The sequence below is a fragment of the Chiroxiphia lanceolata genome, chromosome 3 (genome assembly GCF_009829145.1).
Source record: "Chiroxiphia lanceolata isolate bChiLan1 chromosome 3, bChiLan1.pri, whole genome shotgun sequence".
Taxonomy (NCBI): domain Eukaryota; kingdom Metazoa; phylum Chordata; class Aves; order Passeriformes; family Pipridae; genus Chiroxiphia; species Chiroxiphia lanceolata.
This window is the reverse complement of record NC_045639.1, coordinates 116,146,485-116,171,776: the sequence shown is the minus strand read 5'-3', so window position 1 is coordinate 116,171,776 and position 25,292 is coordinate 116,146,485. Positions and strand designations below refer to the sequence as shown.

Genomic DNA, 25,292 nt, shown 5'->3' with positions numbered 1-25,292 from the left:
GCTCCCTGTGGGATCCCAGGGCAGGTGGGACTGCTCTGGGCTGTGCGGAAAGGAGGGACTGGGGGGAAGAGCAAGTGTAGGAAACAGACAGCAAGGGGCCAGTTGCATGTAAAAGAAAAAAGAAAAGAAGAAATAACAGCTCACCACAGATGCTCTTCTTTTCCAGCAGTTTGCCGAGTCTGTGGCTCTTTCTGCTGCACAGGGAGAGCCCACCTTTCCATCAGTGTTTTACAGCCCAGGGACTTCACTCCTGCAGGAGCAGCCACAGGTATCGACACACCTTGTACAAGCTGTGCATCAGGGAGGTGCCCCTTGCTGCACCTTGTCAGAAGGTGCAGCTCGATGGGTGCTGCCTGCTGAGAGCAGGTGAGCTCAGCAGAGTGACTGGTGCCTCCATTCCTTCAGCAGACACAGACTGTCTCCAGAGACTCAGATCTTGCTCTGAGAATCCTCAGCAGAGCCATTCTGGGGGAACCGGGAGCCACAGGCCAAAGCCCTGCAGTGCTCCAAGACCCCAGGGACAAATGTCCTTCCCACCCCACCTTCCTCATGTCCCCTTCCAGGAAAGAACCAAGGACCAGGAGCATAGCTGTGTTTTCCAGTCTTTTAGTTTGAAAAAAGTATTGATTGAAAGTGTACAACCGAACATGGCGTGGCCTCAGCACCACCGCCAGATTGTTTCACAAATAAAAACAGAAAGGGCCTTAAATAATTGGGTGCAGATTAAAAAAACCTCAACAGTGAAAAAGTTCTTCCCTCTGAACAGAAATTCACAGGCACAGAAATGGCAACAACCACATGGAGACAATGGGGGGACATCCTCCTCCTCCTCCTCCTCACCCGGGCTCTGCGCTGTGGCGCTCCCGGGCGCAGCTCCGTCCTCGCTCCCTCTTTGGAATGGTTACGGATGAACAGTGCGACATGCCCTCGCTAACCAGACCCGCCCCCCACCCCCCAACCAGGACACGGACAAACAAGGCCTCTACTAAGGCTAAAAAAAGGACAAGACTTGGAGTCTTGAGTTCAGCATGGGTAAGAAACGAGAGTCTGGTGAGCACAGCCCAGTCCCTGGGCAGGCCCCGCTACTCCAGCTTGGCCTTCTTGGTGCTGTCCCCGCCGTTCTCCTCCACTGGTGCCGCCACCTCCCCCAGTTTCCGCTTCCCGCTCTCAGCAGGTGGGTGTGTGTTACGGGGTTTGAAGCTGATGATGATGCAGGTCATGTTATCGCAGCCGGTGCCGTCTCCTGAGGTGTCTGGAGCCAAGCACTGATCCAGCAGCTGGGGAGGGAAAGAGCAAGTCAGCAGAGAGCACAGACACACACTGGGACCACTCTGAGGCACTGGGCCCATTCAAACACCTGACAGTGGCTCAGGTGGTGCCAGGCCAGGGCCGTGTGGGATGAGTTAAATGCTGTTCCCACCAGAGAAGGGACAGAAATGGCCTCAGCAGCCCCAGGTTTCTGAATGTGGGCAGCAACTCCTTCGGCTGGACAGCACCCCCGAGGTCAGACACAGGCCTGGGTGCCCAGGGAACTGGGCCTCATTGCAGAGGTGTTTCTGATCCTGCCCATTGCAGCCCATGAGCTGCAGACACCCTGAGTGCTGAACGAGCCCATGTGAGGGAGCAGGAGGGCAGAGCCAGGTCCTGAGCTGGGACACAGAAATGCTGTGCTGCTGCAGGAACAGCAGAGCTCCGGATTTTACCTCTTCTACGATGGAGGAGAGCGGCCGCAGGACTCCGTTCTCATCCTTTTGAGTGATCTTGGACTGGATGAAATCCACCACTTCCTGGCTGCTCATCACATTCCTGCAGAGCAGAGAGGTCAGAAGAGCAGGCGAAGGGAGCACACACGCCAGTGTCCAACAGGCCTTCGCCAGGCCCAGCTCCAAAGACCAGAGAAGCGATACCCCAGAGGCACAACAGCTCCCTCACCACTCACCAGATTCCATCACAGGCAATGACCATGAAGTCGTGGTCATCGTTTATTGTCAGCACTTTGATGTCAGGCAAGGCAGAGATCATCTGCTCTTCTGGAGGGAGGTTCTTGTTCCGCTTGTAGAAGTGATCCCCTGTGGTGGGGAGGAGGATGTCTGGGCACGGGCAGTGCTGCCTGCCCTGCACAGGGAGCAGCACTGCCCCACAACAAGGCCCCAGTGGGATCCAGCCAGTGCTCCCACAGCCTGGGATCAGGCTGTGGGCCATGAGGCAGAGGAACCACTGCAGGTTCCAGGTGTCAGCTCTGGCTAGCCCAAGGAAGAGGGGCCTTGGCCAGCTCAGCCTCTCTTCACCCCAAATCGAGTGCTGCTTCCCCACCTCCTGGGGCAACACCAGGCCAACAGCACACAGCACCTGTCACCTCTGGAGAGGCTGTGGCTGCCCCAGCCCTGGAAGTGTTCTGGGCCAGGCTGGATGGTGCTTGGAGCAACCCAGCCTAGTGCAAGGTGTCACTGCCCATGGCAGCAGGGGTTGGAACAAGATGATCTTTAAGTTCCATCCCATCCAAACCATTCCAAGGTTCATTCTATGATTCAAAGCTCACTTGAGAAAACTGATCCTCAGCTCCAGCTAGCAGTTTATCAGGAATCAGAGCCTACAAAGGGACTTCCAGGGCCACCACAAAATAGCAGGTGGGAATACCAGTGTCTCCCTAGATAAACTCCTTGTCTCTATCCTAAAGATGTTTTTATCTCTTTACCCTAGGATAATGATTTCAATGGTTTGGGTCCTTCTGCAGAAGTACAGATGACCAAGTAGGTTCAAACTACCATGAAGCCAGGTCCCCAGGAAGCAACACATCAAGGTCCCTCAACAGACAGAGAGCAGGAAAAGTCCTGTTTCCAAAGGCAGCAGTCTGGTTTTGGGACAGTTTACATGAGCTGGTTTTTGATAAGCCAGCTACTGGCACAACAGCCTGGGAGGTGTTAGGTGCTGCTTTCCACTGGTGTCCAACTGCTTCGTGGCCATTTTCTCCAATTAGACTGAAATCTCCCACCAAATAAAGAACAGGCTCTACTCATCTGGTTAAAAGCTGTTCTATAACCTCAGTGGCTGGCAGTGCTGGCAGCACGGCTGTCTGAGGCCAGGCCTGCCGGCATCCCCCCTCCTGCTCACCGATGGCCCTGGAGAGGTTGAGGCCGCCGTTCACCCTCCCGTCCATGGTGACCTTGCCGCCAGCGTTCTTTATCCTGGCCAGCTCCACCTCGTCCTCTGGCTTGTGGTCGTACGACATGTCGACGGCCTTGCCGCCCTCCGACACGACGCAGCGCGAGTCCCCGGCGTTGGCCACGATCAGCTGCTTGCCCCGGATCAGCGCCACGACAGCGGTGGTCCCGCTGTCCGAGCCGGGCTGCAAGAGACACGGGATCTCGGTGAGATTCCTTCCTCTATGGCTCCACGTCGGGTCACTAAGGGAGCCAGCCTCAGCTGTGTCCCAGACCCTAGGGTGCTGCATCTCACCCCATGAGCACACATAGAGTGATGGAGAAAGCCCAAGGGAGTGTGAAACACCAGGAAGGTGTTCACTGAGGGTCAGGATCAGGCAACAACTCCATTTCAGCCTCATGAAGCTCAGTGGGTCAGGACTGCCTGGTGTTCCACATGTCCTGCCATATCCCCTGCTCTAACATGCTGATTCCAGCCCCAGCCCAGCTCAAGCAGATTGTCACTGCAAGCCAAGCTATCTCCCCAAAGGGAGAAATTGCCACCTTGGAAGCCATGTCCCCTTTACATGACCTCTGGGTTCCTGGCCCACCTGCCTGCACTGCAAGGGCTGAGGAGCCGCAGCCCTGACCTGGCGAGGAGCGATGCTGTGCCCTGGAGCAGCAGTGCCAGTGGAGCCCATGTGTTCCTGCCCCATGCTCTCCCTCCACACCAGCCCCACAGCATTTCCACATACCCCACACCCAGAAGCAGGATCAGCCTTGTCTACCCATCCCTCAGCCTTTGCATAAACCCAGGCTTTTGGCAGCTCTCTCATCCCCAGGAGAGCACACGGGATGTTCTGTCCCCACCTGAGCAGGAACAACCCCTTACTGAGTCTCCCAAGTGCCCCTGGCTCCACACTACGCTGCAGAACACAAGAACAGGGTGTACCTCCTCTTTCCCCTCCATGCCTGGTAACAACATTTCCTCCTCTTCATCCTCATCCTCCTCTAATTCTTCAGTATCATCTTCATCATCTTCATTCTCTGCTTCTTCGCTGCTGTAACCATCCTCATCCTCACTGCACTCCTACAAGAAAGGAGTGATACCACAGGACTCACACAGGACACTCAGTGCCCTCTCCCCTGCTGGTCCCTCCATCCTGGGGACTGATGGTCAGTTCCCCCAGAGGTGTGAGGTGACCTGGCACATGTCCCCCACACCTGATGGCTACAACCAGAGCAGCTGGTGTCACTACAGCAGTGGATGAAGGGATGGTGCATGCAGCAGGACCCAGGGCTGTTGGCTATGGCCGCTGCAGGATGAGAGTGTGTGTCCTTCAGGGTTAGCTCAACAATCCCAAATATTCCCATGGGATGGCCTCAAAGGATCAGTCTGAAACACCTGCTCCTAGGACACACCTAGGATGAGCCAGGGGCTCTTCTCAAGTACCACCGTAAGCAATGCATTCTGCCCAGCCAGAAGGCCACTCTGTCCCAGTGCTGTTTCCTACCTCACTGTCTTCCTCCTCTTCCTCAACCTCATCTGACTCATCCTCACTGTCCTCAAAAAATTTGGATTTGGTTGTGCGCTGGGGCTTTCCCGTGGAGGAGCAGGAGGGCCCGGCCTCCCCAGTAGAAGAGGTGACGGCCTCGTCACCTTTGCCTAGTTCAGGCTTCTGCAGAGCAGGGCTGTTGCCTCCAGCGCTGGCTTTGTCTGAGGTGGAGGAAATACCCGTGATTTCTTCATCTGGCTTCCCGTTCTTCCTCTCCTTGTGGTCAGGAAGCTCCCCTGGGTCAGCCTCTCCATTCATATTTGACTCCCCATCATGCTGCTTGCCTGTCCCCTCCGCAGTGTTATCCCCAGCTGCAGCTACGGACTTGGCTTTGAGGTTCTTGCTGCAGTTTTGTCCATAACGTGTGAGAAGCTCCTCAATGGTCATTGTGGCTTCTTCGTGCAGAAGAGCAGCTTCCTCATTATCCACTGCAAATGGACAGGAGAGGAGGTGAGGACAGAGAGGCTCAGAGAGCAGGATACCCACCACGCTGGGTCCAGTGATGAGCTGCCCTGGCTAAGGCTGCTGCTGCAGAGTTCCAGCAGTGCTCCCCAGGCTCACTGTGAGCACACAGCCAGGCCCATGCCATCCCAGGTGCTGCAGGTGAGCAGGATGGAAATGGCAGGGCCACAGCTCTGACCACGGCACAGCCTGACAGTCCCCCCAGTGCCCCAGCCCCAGTGCTCCCTGGCTGACTGACAGCAGCACAGAGCCTTCACATCAGCTGCATGGCTGGGGGTAGAGCCTTGCTTTCCTGAGCACAGGCTCCTGGGGAGCTGCGGGCAAGCAGACTCGCCGCTTCCATGAGCAGGTTTGGTCAGTAATGCTGCAGGACAAGAAGAGAGCAGTTGCTCCATGGGCCTGAAACACTGCAGGGATCCTCACCAGCTGTCACCTGGACAGGTGCAACAGGTGGGAGCACAGTTTTGGGCAGTGACCACAGCATCTCCCAAGTGGGACTAGGCAGAAAATGGGATGACCTTCCCTAAACCATAAGCCAATGACCACCACTTCCCTACTGACATCCCCTTAGTTATAGTTTGCTTTGCTATTTAATCCCAAAAGGAAAACACATACCCACATCCCAAATGCTCCTGAAAACACAGGACAAAAAGAAAGAAAACCCAACCAACCAACCACCTACTTCATCCCTGTCAGCTGGAGAATGACGTTCAACAAACTAACTCAGTGTTTCCAGACCAACACAGTGTTCACGGTGACGGTACTGCCTTACATCTGCCTCAAGACTGGTCACAAGGTACACAGCAAGAACACCACAGAATTCCACCCCAGGAACCACCTCCTGTCTGGCTCTGGGGACTGGCAATCACTTGCTGGTGGAACACTTGCTTTTTTGTGAAGAGACTAGAATCTACTTCAGTCCTACCTGCTGCCACCAGCCTGGGAGAGCAGAGTGCTGCACACCACATTATTTCCCTTCCACAACTCAGCCCACTTCCCAGCTCAGAGTTCCTGACACATCCTGCAACCCTGCACCCTGTGGAGGAAGGCCTATGGAAAATGGTGACAAGCTGGTTTGTTATCCATAGCATTAAGCTCCCAAATGGATCTGGACTCCCCCAGCACCAGTCCAAAGCCATGGACAGTGCTGAAGTGTGGCAGCTCAGCTCAGCCAAAACTTGACTGAGAAACTGGGACAGAAAACCTTGTGCCAAAGGAGACCTGGCCCTGCTGCTCTTGGTCCTTGCCCTGCAGCTGCAGCCTTGTATGCTCGGTGGCAGCTGACTTACTTACCATCATCTTCATCAGCAACTTTCTCTTTCTCATCTTCATCATCTTGGGGCCGCCCGGCCATTTGGGAGAGCTCCTTAATCACCTCCTCGGTGGTGAGCTTGGCATCAATGGCCAAGAATGCATCTTCCAGGGCCTGCATGTGAACAGACGTGAGTGGGCAGCCTCCACTTCCCTACAGAAGCATTGCCATGCTGTGCAATCCTGTCTCTTCCAGCATGCACACCACACAGAATCACAGCATGGCTGCAGCTGGCAGGGACCTCTGGGATTCTCCCGATCCAACCCCCTGCTCCAGCAGGGACGCCCAGAGCTGATTGCCCAGGACCATATTCAGACACATTCTGAACAGCTCCAAGGATGGAGCCTCCATTACCTCCCTGGACAACCTGCACAGGGCATTGGGTACTGACACAAGGGCTTTCCCCGCGTTGGTGCTCACTCATTCCAGGGCAGAATTGGCTCCTTACCTTTTGCAATTTGCCTTCCTTGTAGGCCTTCTGATCTTTGATGATCTCAGGGAGGTACTTGGCGCAGTACAGGGCAACTTCTTCTCCTGAAAAAGAGCAGAAACCGTTTAAAGAGGCTGATCCTCCCAGATACAGCATGCTCTTGGAGCAACTGAACTCTGGAAGCAAATCCCAGGACACAAACCAGAGCTGCCCCAGACACAGAACGGTGACACAGCAGTTGTCTCTGGGGGTCCCACTCACACCTTCCCAGGGGCAGCACCCCAGAGCAGCAGGATATGCTGATGGCCCTGGCAAACCTCAGTGAGCTCCAGGTGTGGTCAATGCTGTGAGCTTACCAAGAGCGAGCTTAGGCCCAATGTGATATTCAGACTGACTCTTTAGGCCCAGGCTACCTGGACACCTCTATTTTCACATGTCAGTGCAAGCAGAAGAAAAAGGAAGCTTTTGATCAATGTAGGCTCTCTCAGAGCGTTATCAAGATAACGAGCACATAAAAAGTGCTCTGTGCACTAGTGTGTGTTCCACACCAACAGCAATGGGATCCCACAGCTTGAGATGAGGCTTTCAGGAGGTGGGGCAGCCACCCTGGTACAGGAAGGGGTATGTGTGTGTTCACGGCACAACGAACAGTAGCTGGCAGGAGCACCATGCCAAGAGCACAAGGGGTAAACTGGGACCGAGGAACAACAACTCAAGCCAAGTGCCCACCCTAGAGTAGCTGAGAAGCCAGAATTCCCTCTACAGCTCAGTAATTAATGGTGTCACATATAGAACAGGGCATGGAGGCATTTGTTGTGATCATGGAGGTGCTATTAAGAGAGGAGAAAGAGTAAACAGTGAGGGATCATGAATTTCTCTATTTTATCTTGAACGGGGACCAGAAAGAGTAGTGTCAGAGACCAGACTAGTCACTGAGATTTTTATATGAGGCAAAGAACGATGTAGGACACAGGAACCTGGCTCACATTCACGAGAAACAAAAGTTAAGAGCTAGAAACTGAGAAACAACTGAAATGACAGCACAGGAGGGAGGGGAGCGGGGCAGGCTGCAGGTCCCACCGCAGGGTCCAGGGGCATCCTTGAGGCTCTGCTGGACCAGCTGTTCCCTGTCACAAGGCAAAGAATCAGCAGTGTGGGTAGCTGGACACAGCACCCCAGAGCCTCCCTGCACCTGGGGCTTCCCTGGGGACATGGGTACAGCCAGAGCCATGTGTGCTCCTTGCCTTTGAGCTACAGGACAGTTTTCACACAGATGGTTTTTCACAGGATGGACCAGCCGCTGCATGTCCCAGCTCCCTGCTCTTCTCCCAGCCCAACAGAGGCTGTGCAGGCAGCTGGGCATGATGAGAAGTTATGCAGGCAGGAGCAAGGCTCTGTGAAGGAACGGGGAGCAAGGGAGTTGAGGGCAAAGCAGCAGCAGCCCTCAGCTCAGCAAAGGGAGAGGCAGAGGGAACACAGTGGGAACTGGAGACGTGGGGAGATTTGGGAGAAAGAAAGAAACAGCAGACAAGGGACTTTTCCAATGTGCCTGTGGAAAAGGGATCAAGTGGCCATTGACAGAGAACGGAAACAGCAAACGGCTGCTGCTACACAGCGCTGCAAAGCATCCCATGGTACAGACCCAGGGAACAGAGAGACTGGGTTTGACCTGGGAACACTGGAAAGGACCTATGACAAGGGCCTGGAGCAACAGGACAAGGGTGAATGGCTTCACACTGACAGAGGGGAGGGTTAAATGGGATATTAGGAAGAAAGTCTTGCCTGTGAGGGTGGTGAGGCCCTGGCCATTCTGTGTTTCCTCCACAAAAACCTTTTGGAGGAAGGTAAATAATTGTTAATTGTCTCCATGAGACGGGACCTGAAGGACAGCGATGGCCTCAGTGCAGAGCCCAAATGCCAGATTAGGCCCAAGGTCAGTGTTTGAATAACAGATCTCCCAGGCAAACACCACTAATCACTGCAGAGCCCAGCAACAGGCAGGAGCCAACACCAGCCTTTAGCAGGTACAGCACAAAAAAGATCACAGCGTGGGTCAGGTAAACTGATAGTGGGAACAGCTGAACCACTGTGGTGACCTGCAGCTGCTAACAGCTATAAATCCCCTCTAACATGCTCTGCTCAATCCCTTATTAGCTCCAACCCTTCCAGACCCACAGTGGGTGCCAAGAAAGGACTCTCATGGTTTAACCCCAGATGGCAACTAAGCACTGCCCGGCCGCTTGCCTACCCACCTCTCCTCGTGGTATGGCAGAGAGGATTGGAAGGGCAAAAGGGAGGAAACCCTTGAGTTCAGAGGACGTTAAAACAGTAATAATAACAATAATTATTTAAAAAAATAGCAAAGAGAGAAATAAAGCCCAAGACAGACAAGCAATGCAAAGATAAGTGTCAATGAAGACAGTTATTAAAAGGAAGAGCTAAAAGGCTAAAGCACAAGGAGATAGTGACAGAGAATGATCAGAAACCCCACTGAAGGGGCAGAGTGCCCAAATATCATTCTCCAGGATGTGGGGGAAGAGAGGCCAGGGCACATAAAAAGGAAGCAGAGGAAGGCAAAAAACCAACCCAGTAGCATCTTTCAAACACTAGAAGTCTTGTCCACAGTGGAGAAACGTAGAGAAAAATTGCTGAGTGAAATGGAAAAAGTTAACAGGAAAAAACCCCTCAAACCCACCCTTTTTTCAAATAACACAATAATAAAAACTTTTCCCAACCTATTTGAAGCAGGAAGCTTACTGGAGAGTTTCATGCTGAGAGATAAGCAAGGTATATAAGAGAAGCTAAATTCAGTTTTTGCACTGGCAGCTAATAAAGCTTAGCAAGGTTCCCACCAAAAAAACTAGCTCTTACATGGGAGAGACCTAAGAAATTGTTTCAAACTAAATAACTAGTGTATCAATAAACTCATACAATAGTAGAGATGGGCAAAAGCTGTTCTTCAGAGTCAGGTTCAACTATATCCGTATCTTTCCTGATAAGGTTGGTCCAGGAAGAGCTGTAGAGATTCAACCACTAGAAACCTAAAATATGAGTTAGAAAGCCATGCCTGTGCTTTGCCATTCCATGCCTTTCCCCAATGCCTATCTTGAATGTTCCCTGTTGTATTTAAAATCCCCAAACACACCACTTCATGTCCTGCACTAACAGGAATGTCACGCGTGTCCACAGTCTCTCTAAAACCCCACACGTGGAATAGACCTTCTTGGCAGCTGAAAAAAACAACATACTGAGCTCAGAGGAGAACAGATGGTTTGATACTATTCATTCTTGACCTGTTTATGGTAGATGTTCCTTATCTTTATTTTTGACTGACATACACAGACGGTTTCTGAGTTGCTGCACTGAGGTGAGTAGCTGCTGAATCCCCACATCCTGTTTCCTAGTCACTCTACCTCTCAGCACCAACCCACCATCCCCATGTTCTCAAAGATACTCTCCAGGATATCAGTGACTGCTCCACTTGAATCTCTGCACACTCTAAGGTAAAGTTCAGGAGGAAAATAATTTAAGAGCATTAAATACATTCTACAGCTGAGACAGCATCTTTGGAAGAGCTACTCGCCAGCAGCCTACTCAGCTTTTTAGTACGGACTATTGCAAGAAAAGGTCTTAAGCTGTAATTTGCAAATTGGCAATTTAGGATATCTCAGGTCTAAAGGCAAGTGGAAATAATGAACAACACTGTGTAACCTTCCACTGAAATCTGCTTCGTATCAGAGAAATGAGAAGCAGACAGACCACACCAAAAATACGCTGAAGTGCCTCAGAGTAGGGGAACTGGGCTCACAACACTCCAGAGCAGCAGAGCTGGCAGGGGAACACAGCAAACAGGACAAATTGTAATACACACGGCTTTTAAATACTCAGGGACACATACACAGCAGGGACGGTCACTAACTGGCCAGTGTGTTTCAGAGCAAATGAGCAGGAGAAAACAGGCAGCTTAGTTCATCTACTCCATACAGATTTTCAAAAGGCTTTCAAATAAATCATCAAATGTTTCCCACACTGCTGCCATGGGAAAAGCAGCGAGGTTGGACAGGAGCAGTTTTCAGAATGGAGGAGGGCCACTGGGAGAACTCCTTGAAGAGATATGTTGACCAACATCTACATAAATTATCAGGAAAAGAGGTTATTAAAACGTGATGGATCACTAAGGATGATCAAAACTAAAATAATTTGCAAGATTTAACAACAGGATCTTGTGCTTTCATGTGATATTGGCAGAAGGAATTCTGTAATATTAGTAACAATATTTAATAGCAATATTCAGCTGTATGAGCAGAGACAAGCCCAGGGCTTCTCTGACTGAAAGAAAGGACCTGAAGTCCAAGACGGTAAAAGTGAAAAGTGCTTACGGAGTTATTACTCACTCATTCCTCATACGTGTCAGAGATATTGCAGTGAAATTATCAGGCAGCAGATTTAATCACATCTTTTTCAAATAATTCTATACAAAATGCACAATGCAAACAATCACCACACACAGAAACCTGTTTAAAATGCAATTAAACAAATTCATGAAGAGACAGGTCATCGAGAAGGCTCCAACATGTCCGCAGGATGGAATGGCTGCAACTTCCAGCTCAGTGAACCCTTACCTGGGGAGTGGGAGCTGGGCAGGTACAGCAGGGAATGGATCTTCCTGTTCTGATTTCCACTTTTTCCTGTGGCAACCACCAGAACACACTGCCTACATTCAGACCTCTGATCCCATCTCAGGTGGTTTTTCTTACCACCTTTCCTTCTGTGACTCTCCTGTCCAGCTTATCCACCAAGAAAACAGCCAAAGTCATAGAGGATAGAATGCAAATCTGATTTCAATTTCAGATCAGCCCCTGACCTTCCTTCTAGGACCCCTAAGAAACATTCAGAACCTCCACCGACGATCTCTATCAAGGAAAATGCTTCCCAGGAAGGAGCAGGATTCCTAGAGATGGATGGATGCCCCAGCAGGCACGGACAGCCCAGAGGGGTCACACTGAAGGACAGCAGAGAGCACAGCGGGCACAGTTACCTCCGTGTCCATCGTAGACGGAGAACATGGCTGTCTCACTGTCCAGCTCGGGAATGCAGTTGTGGGCATCCTGAAAGAGAGAGCAAAGGTCTGGAATGACAAGGATTGCATTAGACCCACAGAAAATCATAGAACCACAGATTTGTTTGGGTTGGAAAAGCCCTCTGAGACCATTGAGTCCAACATTCCCCCAGCACTGCCAAGGCCACAGTGCTGTCACATGTCCCCAGGTGCCACATCCCCATGGCTTTTAAATCCCTCCAGGAATGGAGACTCCACCACTGCCCTGGGCAGCCAGTGCCAGAGGCAGACAAACCTTTCCATGAAGAAATTGTTCCCAATATCCAACCTGACCCTCCCCTGGCACAGCTGGAGGCCGTTCCCTCTCCTCCTGTCCCTTGTTCCCTAGGAGCAGAGCCCAATCCCCCCAGCTCCCCCCTCCTGTCAGGGAGTTGCAGAGAGCGAGAAGGTCCCCCCTGAGCCTCCTTTTCTCCAGGCTGAGCCTCCCCAGGAGCTCCTCATCAGGTTTGTGCTCCAGACCCTTCCCCAGCTCCGTTACCATCTCTGGACACGCTCCAGCACAAAAGGTCAACCACACATGAGCCACACACATTGCTTAGCTCTTCTCTCCACAAGGTCTCTCTGGAACAGCTGGCTTTGAGGGAGGCAGCACCCCGATTTTACAGTCAGAAGAGGTGCTTGACCTCTTCACCTACAGGTAAGCAATCCCACCTTGGCTATTTCAGTGCAGAGCCCGGAACAGACAGATGGGCTGAACCTTCCTCCTAAGCCTTCCCCTTGCCCAGCTCATCTCATGACATTCCTTCAAGTCCAACCCTCACCCACCACCTCACCGCACCCCACACCCTCGTGTTCAGGAACCATCCTGTGATATGTTCAGCAACGTGATTTTTGCCATGGTTCATCACCTTAAACGTGCTACAGCTGCCCCAAAACACTGCTCACTCCAACATCTGGCTTAAATCTCGGGATGTGTCCATACTGCCCTCCATATCCCAAAAATTACACACATGCTGAGCTACACTCAATCACAGCCCAGCAACCACTGAACTCCTCTCGTTTTTCACATAGGACTCCTTGCCCTCATGAGTCCCAGAGTCTTGTAAAAAGAGAACTCTATTCCCTGCTCAGGGAAATGGTAACACAGAGGGTCTGGGTTCATGCAGCATTCTGTGCAGTGGATTGCTGGCACCGGGATGAAAAGTGTCTGAACAGGCAAGTGACAATCTGAGTTCAAGACGAAAAAATTACTCTGAATGGTAATGCAGGAAATTTCCCCAGAGCTCATTGGAGAGAGCACAAAAGAAAACAAGGATAAACCAAGAACCAGCATTTTCATACTCACTTTTCTGAGCATCCACAGAAGCCAGTGAAGACAGCAAACCCACAGCACAGTAACTGGGATGAGTCCCAGGTGACCAAACAGTGGTGTAATTAAAGAAATGCAAATGCTGCTGGGTAGGAAACCCAGCACTGGCACCAAAAATGGTCTGTGCTGCCCTTGCTGAGCCCCCACTGCAGCCTGCCCTGCCCTATCCCCTCACTGACCCCCCCTGCAGCCTGCCCTGTCCCCTCACTGAGCCCCCCTTACAGCCTGCCCTGTCCCCTCACTGATCCCCCCTTACAGCCTGCCCTGTCCCCTCACTGATCCCCCCTTACAGCCTGCCCTGTCCCCTCACTGATCCCCCCTTACAGCCTGCCCTGACCCCTCACTGATCCCCCCTTACAGCCTACCCTGTCCCCTCACTGAGCCCCCCTTACAGCCTACCCTGTCCCCTCACTGAGCCCCCCTTACAGCCTGCCCTGACCCCTCACTGAGCCCCCCTTACAGCCTGCCCTGACCCCTCACTGATCCCCCCTTACAGCCTACCCTGTCCCCTCACTGAGCCCCCCTTACAGCCTACCCTGTCCCCTCACTGAGCCCCCCTTACAGCCTGCCCTGTCCCCTCACTGAGCCCCCCTTACAGCCTGCCCTATCCCCTCACTGATCCCCCCTTACAGCCTGCCCTGACCCCTCACTGATCCCCCCTTACAGCCTGCCCTGTCCCCTCACTGAGCCCCCCTTACAGCCTGCCCTGACCCCTCACTGAGCCCCCCTTACAGCCTGCCCTGTCCCCTCACTGATCCCCCCTTACAGCCTGCCCTGACCCCTCACTGATCCCCCCTTACAGCCTGCCCTGTCCCCTCACTGAGCCCCCCTTACAGCCTGCCCTGTCCCCTCACTGAGCCCCCCTTACAGCCTGCCCTGTCCCCTCACTGAGCCCCCCTTACAGCCTGCCCTATCCCCTCACTGACCCCCCTGCAGCAGCCCCGGCCCCGAGCGAACCCCGTGTGTGGCACAGGAGCTCGGCCCTGCCCATCTGCCCCACTCCAAGCACAGCTGCTGGTGGCTCTGCACGTGGGGCACAGCCAGGCCCTGGCATTGCCAACGCCATTGAGCACTGAGACCAGTGTGTGCTGGTAGTTATCAGCCTCCAGCCCAGCCTCCAGCCTCGGGCAGCTCACTGCAGCGACTGAGTGACCATGACCTCGTGCACTTCAGGGCGAGCAAGAGCTCACAGAAGTTCCCAAAGCCAGCTCTCTGCTGTCCAGCCAGGTGGGATTCTGGGTCTCCCCAGCCACCTTGGTGGTTACTGCAGTACTGATGAAAAACAGTGTGTTTGAAATGTCAAACATCCAATCCGGTTGAAATGAGCAAACGAGTTAAAACTAAGTTATCCTTTGAGTCCCTCATCTGCCCCAAACACTTCCTCAATCCCAAAGCAACCTCTCCAGATTAAGTTAGAGTATTTCTTCAGAGCCCTGTATACCCACCTCACTTGGCAGTTCCTAAAACCTAAGAGGCAAAAAAAGCTCCTCTACATAGTTTATGCCACCCAAAATGCTTGTGCCCTACCACCTGCACACTCTGGCTGCCTTCACTGACACACAGAACCAGAGTCTTATGTACAAACATTTGCTCATAACTTTCTACAAGCCTTGCAGAAAAGCAAAAGTGTAAATAAATGTGAAGAAAAGGAAAAAACACAAACCAAGACATGACAGAGAGTGGAGCACAGAACACTGGAATGCAAGAGAATGAGACAGGACTGCTCAGCTGTGTGTGTTCAGCTCCTGCCATCTGCTCTTTTTTGGGACAACTCAGCTAAACCACTCTAAGGGCCTCAGCACTGCCTCTGCCAGCAGGGATAAGCCAGGGATGTTGGGTAGTGCAGAACCCACAACTGCAGCCCAGGCCCTCATCCAGCCTCTGCACAGGTACTCGTGACAGCCCTGGAGTGAGTGAGGTCAGAACCTCGTCCCAGGCTGGCTCCTGAACACGCTGCAGCTCCAGGCACAGGGATGCCAGAGCCCTGCCCATGTTCAGCCGCTTGCACACGCACTAATCACCTTTGAGATTACATCTCAGTGCTCCAGGAATGTCCCTATGCCACCAGTTGCCCCCTGCAGGGTCAGTGGGAGGGACCAGCTCGGACACTGTCAGCCTGCTCAGCACACACCTACTCTGAGTGTCTCTCAAGAGCAAAAGCACCAATTCTGCACCTTCTACCCTGAGAACCAGAGCTCAGGGTTTCACATGCAGAAGGGAGGAAACACCTGGTCAGTGGTTTGTCACCTGTACTGCTGCCCCAGTCCAGCAGTGAAGTGTCTGACAACGGGCTCATGAACCCCTGACAGCCTGAATGGGACACCCCCCTCAGCAGCCACAGAGCCACGAACCAGACACTGAGAGGTGAGACTTGGGGGGCTCCAGAGACCAAGGTTAATTCTTCCTGAATTCAGCTGTGTGTTGGCTGCCCAGAAGGGAAAACGAGCCAGCACATTACTGGTACTCCCAGAGGGTGTGAGGCCCACAGCCCTGCAGGGTCAGCAGCCCCACTGTGCCCTCAGACCAAACAGCAGCTTCACAGGGCAGCTCCTGCACTGGGGAATGCGGGCACATGCCTGGATCCTCAACCAGGTGTGGGCCTGGGGGTAACTCATCTGCCCACACTGAGCCCAGCAAAGCCAGGACTGGCTGTAGGAGACTGAGAGCAACCAGCAGAATTCCTCCTACAAATCTTCCTAGAAATAGATAAAAACAGGGAAGGAGCACAGCAAGACACTCACGTTTCATTTCAGGAGAGAAACCCAGACATTTTCCCTCAGGATTTCCACCTTGCTTTCACTCCGCGCTTTGCCCCAAGCACTAAATGCTCCTTCCCTCGGCTTTTTACCCTGAATTCCTTATTGCTCGTGGGAATTTCTCCAGCCGCACGTGCCCCCGCGAACGGGGGGGTCTCTCCCCGTGGGAGCCTGGACACGCGGCTACCGTAGGGCATTCGGGGAAGGCTGGGGCGGCACCAGTAGAGGCAGAATCCCTCCCTCGCCCTCGGCAGTTCCCGGACCCCCTCGCCGTCGGGGCCTGTCGGTGCAGGACCCCGAGGAGGGCTGGGGGCGAATGCCGCCGCCCCGCCAGCCCCGGCGCCCTCAGCCCCTCACCTCCATGGAGACGCGCCATCCCTGCATGGCGCTGAACCCGAAGTGCAGCGGGCGCGGCCCGAGCCCGGCGCCGTCCCCGGAGCTCTTCACCGTGTTGGGCTGCGACAAGTAGGCGCCCATTGCGGCCGCGACGGCCTCGGTCGGCGGCGACCGGCCCGGACCGGACCGGGGGGCGCGGGCGGAGCGCGGGGGTGGCAGGACCTCGCACCGGCGGGCGGCGACCGGAAGTCGCGCGGCCGGAAGCGCGGCCGCCGGAAGCGCGGACCATAGAGAGGCAGCCAGAGCGGCACCGCGGCCCGCTCCGCCTCAGGACGGCCTACACGGGTTGCCGCTGACTTCGAGCTGCCTTGTAGCTCCTTCGGGGGAACAGGGGACTCGATACCGGCTGAAGCCGCGCGGCCTCCCAGGGACCGGTGCCAGACCTGTCCCTTCCCCAGTGAGGGGCTCGCACGCACCTGGCGCATTATATGCGCTCTGCCGAGAACACCAACCAATCAGCGGCGCTGGCGGCTCCTTATCGCGCTCCCATTGGCTGCCGCACGGGTCGGCCCCGCCCCCTCGCGGTCCTTCCCGGCCCGGCCCACAGAGCGCCCCCTGCCTTGCGACTCCTCGCGGGGCCCCGCCCGCCGGCCATTGGCGGGCGCTGACGCGGCGCTCCGGGCGCTGATTGGCTGCGTGGAGGCCCCGCCCCTCCCGGCGCGTTACGCAGCGCGGCGGTTGCGGCGGGGACGCGCTCGGGGCCAGGAGGTGCCGCAGGCCCGGTAAGTGTGCGGCCCCCGCCCCTCGCCCCCCGCCGCGCCCACCACCGGCTCGGCCGGGCGCTGCCATTAGGCCCGGGGCGCGGTCCCGGGTGACAGGCCCGGCGGGCGCGGCCCGGCCCGGCCCGGCCCGGCCCGGTCCGGCCCGGTGGGCCCGGCCTGGCCTCCCACCGCGCTTCACGGGCCGCGCCTCTCCCGCAGGGTGTGCGACCGTAACATGTCGGAAGGCGAGTCCAAGCAGGTGCCGAGCAGTGGCTCGGACCCCAAGCCGGAGCCCGCGTCGTCTGGCCCGGGGATGACCTCGGTGTCTGCGCCGGTGACTTCCGCGGCGCCCCCGGAGGAGGAGGAGGAGGAGGAGAGCGAGGACGAGTCCGAGATCCTGGAAGAGTCGCCGTGCGGCCGCTGGCAGAAGCGCCGCGAGGAGGTCAGTGCCGGGGGCCGGTTCCCGAGGCGGGAGTGCGGATCGGACCGGGCCAGGCGGGGCTCGGGCAGCCGCTTGTCCCGCCCCGCTGGGTCCTTCTGCCGCCTGTCCCCGTGTCAGTCGGGCCCCGGGCCGGAGGTCCGTCACGCTCCCGAGAGGCAGGGAGGTGGGTGGCCCTTTGCCAGCCGAGGGGCCGCCGTTCCTCGGGCCCGAAGCGTCCCGGCTGGAGCGCAGCCGGTGCTGCCTTCGCCTGCCGCAGGCCGGTGTCACGGCCAGCTGTTGCTGCTGTGGAGCAGGGAGTGGCTCGCGTTTCGTAGATCTTTGCTTCTGGGAATGGTGAATGCATAGTCCTTGGTGCTTGCTGGGGAGCGTGGACAGTACCTGCTGCCGAGGCTTATCAGCTTTTGAACCTTGCTTTTGGTTTGCTTGGGCTTCTGCAGTGAGGATAAAGCACAGTCAGCTCACACAGGCTCATTTCGTGACCTGTCCTACTTGCCCCCACTGCTCGGTGCTTGTGCTGGCAGTGTGCGCTGTGAAGGCACAAGGAGATTAGATCATGTTTGGGACCTCTCCCTTTTTCCGCTCGTTGCTGGGTCCTGTTTTTCTTACTGGGGTCTGTCTGCACAAACTGGTCGCTGCTCTGTGCTGGCGCAGTGCCCCTGCCCTGGCTGGGCAGGCTGTGCAGCCCTGGCAGGTGCTGACAGACAGACAACGCGCTGCGGCACAAGTGCTGAGCACGGGCGTTTGTCTGCTTTGTCCCTCGCTGCAGACATGGGCAAATACTGGTGGTGGTTAGAGTCATTTGTTCTGGTGTGAATTTGGAGGTCAAAGTAAGGTCAGGGATTCCCCACAGTTCTTCACCTTTGCTTGCTGAGAGCTGTCATGGTTTGGGTTAACATGAGCCAAGCCCTGGCATGGTGTGGTCAGAATGTACCTTTTCTGGTGGGGCTGTGCAGATTAGTTACAAGGGGAGGGTGTCAATGTGAAGCTCTGGTGCTGCCCTCCACAATATATTCCTTACCTGAAGTGCTTCATCTTGTGCTCTGTGCCAAACTGGCACATCTTGGAGACCAAAGCTGGTTTGTTTGTGTCATGCTTTCAGTGTGTTTTATCTGGTACTGATCATTTTGACACAGAAAGAGAAATTTCCTTCCAGGCTTTTCTGTGCTCTCCTACATGTCAAGTAAGATTTGAGAGGCTCAAGTATTTTCTTTGGATTTGACTTCCCCCCTCTGCAGACAGATTAGGACCCAGACACAAGAAATTCTTTGAAATTTCAGCGTGGCCAAATGACTGGCTTGTGGCTTCAGGCTACCATAGAGATCTGAGCTCTGCTCCACCCCGCAGGTTGAGGGATGGGTGTCAGGGACACGGAATACATTGTTGGGTAATCTGGGTGAGCTTGGGGCTGCTGCTCACCAGTGAGGGCTGCACCAACTGCTCTCTGACAGGGATTGAGTAACATACATTGCTGTGACTCTGCACTGAAATCCTGGTGTATGTCAGGATTTCACATGTGAATTTGTGGCTTGATGAGCCCTGAGCTTGCGGAGAGGCTTTTGTTCCCTGAACCGCGTGACATCAGACTCTCTTTGCCATCTTCAGCGTTTGGACTGATCTGCTCCCCAGAGTAAATTCTCCCACTGCTGTTGTCCCAGCATGAAATTTATTTGAATAACAGCTTTACTTTCTGAGCATCCCAGAGTAAAGTGCCCCTTGTCCTGGGGAGGTGTGACGACTCCATCTGCACTGGTTTTTCTGGTCAGCGCAGCACATGGGCAGGCTCTTACTTGATACCCCTCAAAGGGAGGGGGTGGAAAAGGGAGGTGCTGACCTCTCCTCGGTGATGCAATCCTGATCCTTTATCATGGCAGTATCTCCTGAATGCTGGGTTAGGTGGCACCGTGGAAGCAAGGAGATGTGATAATGTGGAGAGGAATGGGCGGAGTGACTGTGCTGCCTGTGCTCTGCTGCTCCCCAGGTACTCTTTCCCGCTTTGCTCTGAGCACCGTGCTTGGATGTGCACTTGGGGATGCAGTGGCCTGGCCTCACTTTTAAAAAAAATAGACTATATTTTGCTAGCCATCGACTGTTTGTGATGACCTCGCTGCAGCAGAGGTGGGGCTGTGCAGGCAGTGCAGAGAGGGCCCGTGAGTCGTGGGGAGCGAGCTGCCTGTGAGCCAGGGAGTGTCGGTGCCTGTTTACCCAAACAAGCAGATTTCGGCGGGACGGTGCCCCCGCCGCCGGTCCCGGGCACGGAACGGTCTTGGAGCGGCAGGACGGCCTACGCTGGCCGTGCCGGCCCCGCACGTCCCGGCCGCTTGCTCCTGGTCCGGTGGAAGCGGCCTTAGGCCCTCCCGAGCGCCCCGGGACCGGGACCGGGACCGGGACCGGGACCGGGGCGGTGCCGGGTGGGCGGGGCGGGGCGGGGTCTGCGGGCCGCCCAAACCGGCCAATGGCAGGTGGCGGGGAGCGTTACATCACCGGCAGCGGCGCCCATTGGCTGCGGCCCGCGCTGGCCACGCCCTCGGGCCGGTGTCGGGCCCCGGGAAGGGGCGGCCTGGCCGAGCCGCCAGCGGCAGCTGCCGCAGCCAACTTACGGTCACCGTTTAGCGCCAGCCGCTGGGCTGAACTGCGTCCTCTAATAAACCTGAAAATACCTGGGTTTGGATTCCCAGGGGGAGGTGGTGCTGGGCACAAGTCTGCGCGGGGAGCGGAGCAGCTGGGGCGCGGCATGCAGGAAAGGAACCCAAGCGACTCGAGCGCTGGTCGGCAGCAGTTCGGCCAGAGCAAGCGTGTGCCTGGGCACTGAGAGGGCAAAGCCCATCCTGGGATTCCGAGCCGAATCCCGCTCTGGAATTGTGCCCAGGAGTTGTTCCTGTCCTGACACACACCCGGGTGAGGCCTTACACGGGGATCTTGTTCCGTGGCAGAGGCACAGGGCGAGGCTCCATGGTGCGAGGGCAGGGCGGTCGCAGGGCTGATGGGCTCTCCCAACCTGTGCTCGCCTGTCTCCCTTCTGGGTGCTCTCCCTGACAAGCCATCTCCTCTGTTTCTGTTGTCCTCCTGTGACACTCCATGCCCTTCTTGCAGGCAGCATGCATGCATAACTTATTTTTCTTGGGTTGTCCAAGTATCATCAGAATTATTTGCTGTGCCTCCTGGGAATAGAAACTTCCTAACGGAGCTGAATTGCAGCACCACATTGACAGGTCAGGTTTAGCCTCCTGCAGCTGGCTTGTGGGGAACCTGAAACTGAGAGCGTGGTGCCTGCTGTCCCTGGGAGCTACACAGCTCACATGCAACAGTGGCCCAACATAATTGTAGGAAAAGTTGTGCTCTGCTGCAGCAGAATCTTTATTTTTAGCTCACTGTTATGGTGTTGGGCTTGGCAAGCTCATGTGAGCAGGCTAGGCTCAACCCTTCCCAGGTGGGAATGTCCTGGGTGTGACAGCTGCCTATTGACCACATTTCTTTCTGTACCTTTTCTACATAGGAAGACACCATGTGACTGCATGAACCAAGACTTTATAAGAAAAACTTTGCTGACATCTTTGTAATGTGCTTTGGTAAATAACCCTTTCAGTGCTGTTGAGGGAATCATGCTGCTGCACTCCCTAGCACAGAGGGCTTTGCGAGGATGTGAGGCGTGGCACGTGGAGCAGAAAAGGAAGATAACGGGAGAAAGAGCACTGATCTCTGCTTAAATACCTTTGCCCTTTCCCAGAGGATATGTCAGGCTGCTCAAGAGCAGTGGGAGAATCTTGTGTCCTTCCCTGGAAACTCACCCTGGTGCTGATTGCACCGTCCTGCGCTGAGAGTGGGCACAGGGGTTGTGCTTCTGTCCCACAGGTTCTAAAGCGTTGAGGGGATTTTTGGGATGGCTGAAGGTGATGTTTCAGTTCTTGATAGCCATCAGTGACCTCGTGGCTGTCTTGTTCTGTGCCTGATGTGTTATTGGCTCTTTTGGAAGCTTGGCTGCTGGAGCACTTTCCGTGTTCTGCCCCACTACAGTGACTGCTGAAATCAGGAGGTTCCTTTCTGCTTCATCCCTGGGGACACACCTCATGTCTCAGTGTGGCTGTGCATGCAGTGGTTGCCATGCTAATTAATTCTTGGTTTTGTCTCTGGGGTTTTCCACTGTCAAGTAACTAGATTAAAGCTCAGTCCTTCCAAGCTTCCCTTACAGGGGTGTGTGGACTAGGACAGGGTAATGGAGTTCCATGTGGCCCTGGATGTCACGTCAGGTGCAAAACTTGGGGAGCAGAGTTTGAGGCAATATGTGCTGTGCCTGTGAGTGTGTCCTAGTCCAGTCTTGCTGTTCTTCATGGGGTACTGTTACTGGAAGTTCAGAAAATTAATTCAGGTAGCACTACTGCCATTTGTTTGCTTCTCTTTTCTTATGAAGGATCTGGCTGTCATTTGGATTGGCACTTCCCAGCTATTGATGGCTGGGTGTTACAGCTGGAATTCAGTGCTTGGAAAGAAACTTGCTGAGGCAGTAAAAGATAAGCACCAGTTTGTCTTTTCCTATCACACATCTGAGTTTCTGTGTGTGGGAAAGGGAGACATTGTTCCTGGGAAAGGTGGCATTTGAGGTGCTCTGAGTGTTGGGTTCTGCTGCTGGAAGGAAGACGGGCTGCAGAGACTCTCCAAGCAAGATGGTGCTTGGAGAGCTGCCAGCTCCCTGACAGGCTTTGGCAATGGACCTGGGTTTTTTCCAGCTGGTGGAGAAAACTAATGCCATGCTGTAGTTTTTATGGTGTTCCTTGACCATAGGGAAGATACTCAGAAGACGGAGTTTGTGCAGCCTTTTAACATTTTCATTGGCTCGTGTGGGGGCTTTCTGGAAGGAACAAACCCTCGGGATGTGCCTGAATGAGCTGAGGGGCACTTAAGGGTGCAGAGGGGACTGAGCCTTTGTCACAGCCCCGTTCTGTCCTTGCTCACAGACTGTGACAGACAGCTGGCACTCGCTCCATGTGGCTGTGGCAGGGAGCAGGGGCGGCTGGCTGCCGCTTTCCCAGCGCTCCCGGGAGGCTGGAGGTGCTGGTCACCCTCTACCGAGGGATGGGGTTCACTCTGCATTCCTTACAGAGCTGTTCTAAAAATACCATGGCCTCTGCAGCAGCACTGAAACCTTCCCTTGTCGGCCCTCTGCCTCTCAGCCCTGCCTCGGGAAGCCCAGGCAGCAATCATGACAGCTGCCGTGGGTTTGGTGGGGCTCAGGCTGGGGAAGAGGCTTCCTGCTGGGCCACCAGAGGGGAGAGGCCATGTGCTGCTGCTGCCTCTGACTCCACGTCCTGCCTGCGGGGAGGCTGCACAGCAAATCCTGATGGACAAAGGCACAGCCAGACCTAAGTTAGCCATGGGAGCGTGGTGCTTTTACAAGCATTCCACTGCAACATGGATGACAGGAATAGCTGTATCCTGTTTCTACTTATCGTGTTCAGGAAAAATCCCATTTCAGGTCTTTAGTACCTGTCTCACAGAAGAGCAGGATGGGCTAGAGCAGAATGGGAACAGTTCACTTGGTGTTTATCCTGTCTGGATTGCTTGTTTATTTTGAAGCACCAAGTGAAATTTGGGCTTGCAGTAGGCAATTTGTATTCATTTCTGGTATCCATTAAATAGATGGGAATGATGTCTGTCTCCCTGGGGGGTATTTGGCACTGGTGGGACCGTACCTCAAATCCTGGGTGCAGTTCTGGGCCCCTCATGACAAGAGAGATATTAAGGGGCTGGAGTGTGTGCAGGGAAGGGAAGGGAGCTGGGAAGGGGCTGGAGCAGCAGGAGCAGCTGAGGGAGCTGGGGGGGGCTCAGCCTGGAGCAAAGGAAGCTCAGGGGGGACCTTCTGGCTCTGCAACTCCCTGACAGGAGTGGGGAGCCGAGGGGGGGTCGGGCTCTGCTCCCAGGGAACAAGGGACAGGAGGAGAGGGAACATCCTCAAGCTGTACCAGGGAAGGGTCAGGTTGGGTATTAGGGAAAATTCCTTCCCTTAAAGGGCTGTCCAGCCCTGGCACAGCTGCCCATGGCATGGTTGGAGTCCCCATCCCTGGAGGGATTTAAAAGCCATGTGGATGTGGCCCTTGGGGACGTGGATTAGTGGTGGCCTTGGCAGTGCTGGGGAAGCAGTTGGACTCCATGGTCTGAGAGGGCTTTTCCAGCCTCCACGACTCTGTATCCAGAGCAGTGCTGCTGCTGTTCAGAGCACCTTGACTCCTGTCTCATACTTTTGTGGGTTTTTTAAGTTGTTCATCTACTGCCTGGGGGGAATTTGTAGTGAGGTCTGTCCTGTGGGTGTGTTGTTTAGCCAGAACAGTTCAAATGCTTTTGGAGAGGCTGGGTGGCCACTGGGCGACAGCCTCTGGGACGGTGGCCTGGCACAGTCTGTGTGACACAGTGCTGTGGCTCAGAACTCACCCTTTTGCTGCAGAGCAGCTGTGGCTCTGGCTTGGGCTCTGTGCAGAATGTCCTGCTCCCAGTGAGGTCCAGCTCGGTGGGCCGGCGCGGAGCAGGACCAGCGGGGAGCGACGGGGACACGTCCTGCCTGTGCTAAAAAGTGTGTCAGGTTCTGACACGTCCCTCAGCACAACATCTCCTGAGCTGGTGCAGGGCAGTGTAGTTACAAGCGAGGGCAAGCTCTAACACATGGAGGACTTTTAACCCTCTCTTTGAGTGGTCCAGATGTGCCTGTTGGGTTAACAGATGAGCTTCTCGCAGATGTGTTTGATCTTGTTACTTGTCGCAGCATGTTTGGAAGAACCAATTATTATATTGCTGATGGTCACATTGTCTTTTCCTTACACTTTAGTTGCTGTGTGGGTTGGTTTGTACAGCCATGGTAATAATCAATATGTTCCTTTCCTTGCCACTGTTATATTACAGTGGTTATTTTAATTTTCTTGTCGAATTAACACCTTTCAAGCATTTTGCTACTATAATTGCCAAGGCCAGTGTGTCAGTTTAATTAAAACTTGAAGTAGGATTGCTTCTTTGCTTTGTTGGATTTCTTTTGCTTTTTCCTGCAGTGGATCTGGCATTCTTTATTGTGTTACACTCTGAATTAGCCTCAGATCCCAGAGAGCCCTTTTTGTTCTGTTGCTGATGGTAAATTTGCTGCTTTTTGTTTCCCCACAGCTCAGGCAGAAGCTGAGCTCCACGTGGCCCAGCTGCTGGCTCTGGGGTTCTCTTATCTCTGGTCTCAAGAGTTTGCCAGCTGGTTGGGCAGAGCTTTGATCCCTTTCTCTGGCCTTAACAAGTGGCCAGGGAAACTCATCATCATATTCATGCTACTCTGAACCAGATCTGAGGCTTCTTGTGAGGGTCTGGCCTGATGTGCTGCCACTCCCCATCTCTTCAATGTGCAATTCCATTCCTTACTGATATTTTAGTTATTATGGGCTTTTTTCCGGGTTTTATACCTTTTTTTTCTAGATTGTAAATAGTCACTGTTGCTTGTGGCTTAGGCTGTATTTGTTTTTTTGTTTAATTGACAGATCATGTGAACTACAGAATGTCTCTCCAAAAGTCTGTGTTCTTTCAGTGATAGATATCCAGATGTTTGAGAGCTATAGAAAAAATATGCCTTGGACAATTGAAATAACTTGCCAAAGGGAGATTTAGCTTCCAGATTTTTTCCTCTTAGAGCTGTTATGCCACTTCCTCCATT

The 25,292-nt window shown here is 54.3% G+C and overlaps 2 protein-coding genes across 4 annotated transcripts in view; one reads left to right on the top strand and one right to left on the bottom strand.

The window, feature by feature from the left end:
• Positions 1-590: 590 nt before the first annotated feature.
• PPM1G (protein phosphatase, Mg2+/Mn2+ dependent 1G) lies at positions 591-16,956 on the bottom strand. Of its 2 annotated transcripts, none has more exons than XM_032681825.1 (10): positions 16,442-16,561; positions 11,939-12,008; positions 6,919-7,004; positions 6,452-6,584; positions 4,655-5,124; positions 4,093-4,230; positions 3,112-3,346; positions 1,940-2,069; positions 1,704-1,806; positions 591-1,277 (listed from the first exon to the last, which is right to left on the bottom strand). In XM_032681825.1, the coding sequence occupies exons 1-10, from the start codon at positions 16,559-16,561 to the stop codon at positions 1,083-1,085; spliced, it is 1,680 nt and encodes a 559-aa protein (XP_032537716.1). In that variant the 3' UTR covers positions 591-1,082. The 2 variants fall into 2 exon arrangements, with proteins under 2 accessions (XP_032537716.1, XP_032537717.1); XM_032681826.1 differs by lacking the exon at positions 16,442-16,561 and adding an exon at positions 16,933-16,956 and having other exon boundaries at positions 993-1,277.
• Positions 16,957-17,129: 173 nt separating this feature from the next.
• Positions 17,130-25,292, top strand: part of NRBP1 (nuclear receptor binding protein 1) — a 32,645-nt gene continuing 24,482 nt past the window's right edge. For both annotated transcript variants that reach the window (XM_032681962.1, XM_032681961.1), the window contains exons 1-2: positions 17,130-17,202; positions 17,401-17,623. In XM_032681962.1, coding sequence (XP_032537853.1) covers positions 17,417-17,623 — 207 coding nt within the window. In that variant the 5' untranslated portion in view covers positions 17,130-17,202; positions 17,401-17,416. The remainder of the gene's footprint in view (positions 17,203-17,400; positions 17,624-25,292) is intronic.

Coding starts and splice junctions, on each gene's coding strand:
- PPM1G (XM_032681825.1), bottom strand. CDS start 16,561: ATGGGCGCCTACTTGTCGCAGCCCAACACGGTGAAGAGCTCCGGGGAC. Junction 5,125..6,451: donor AGTTGCTGATGAAGATGATG/GTAAGTAAGTCA, acceptor GTCCATTTGCAG/TGGATAATGAGGAAGCTGCT. Junction 3,347..4,092: donor GCATGGAGGGGAAAGAGGAG/GTACACCCTGTT, acceptor TGTCTCTTGCAG/CCCGGCTCGGACAGCGGGAC.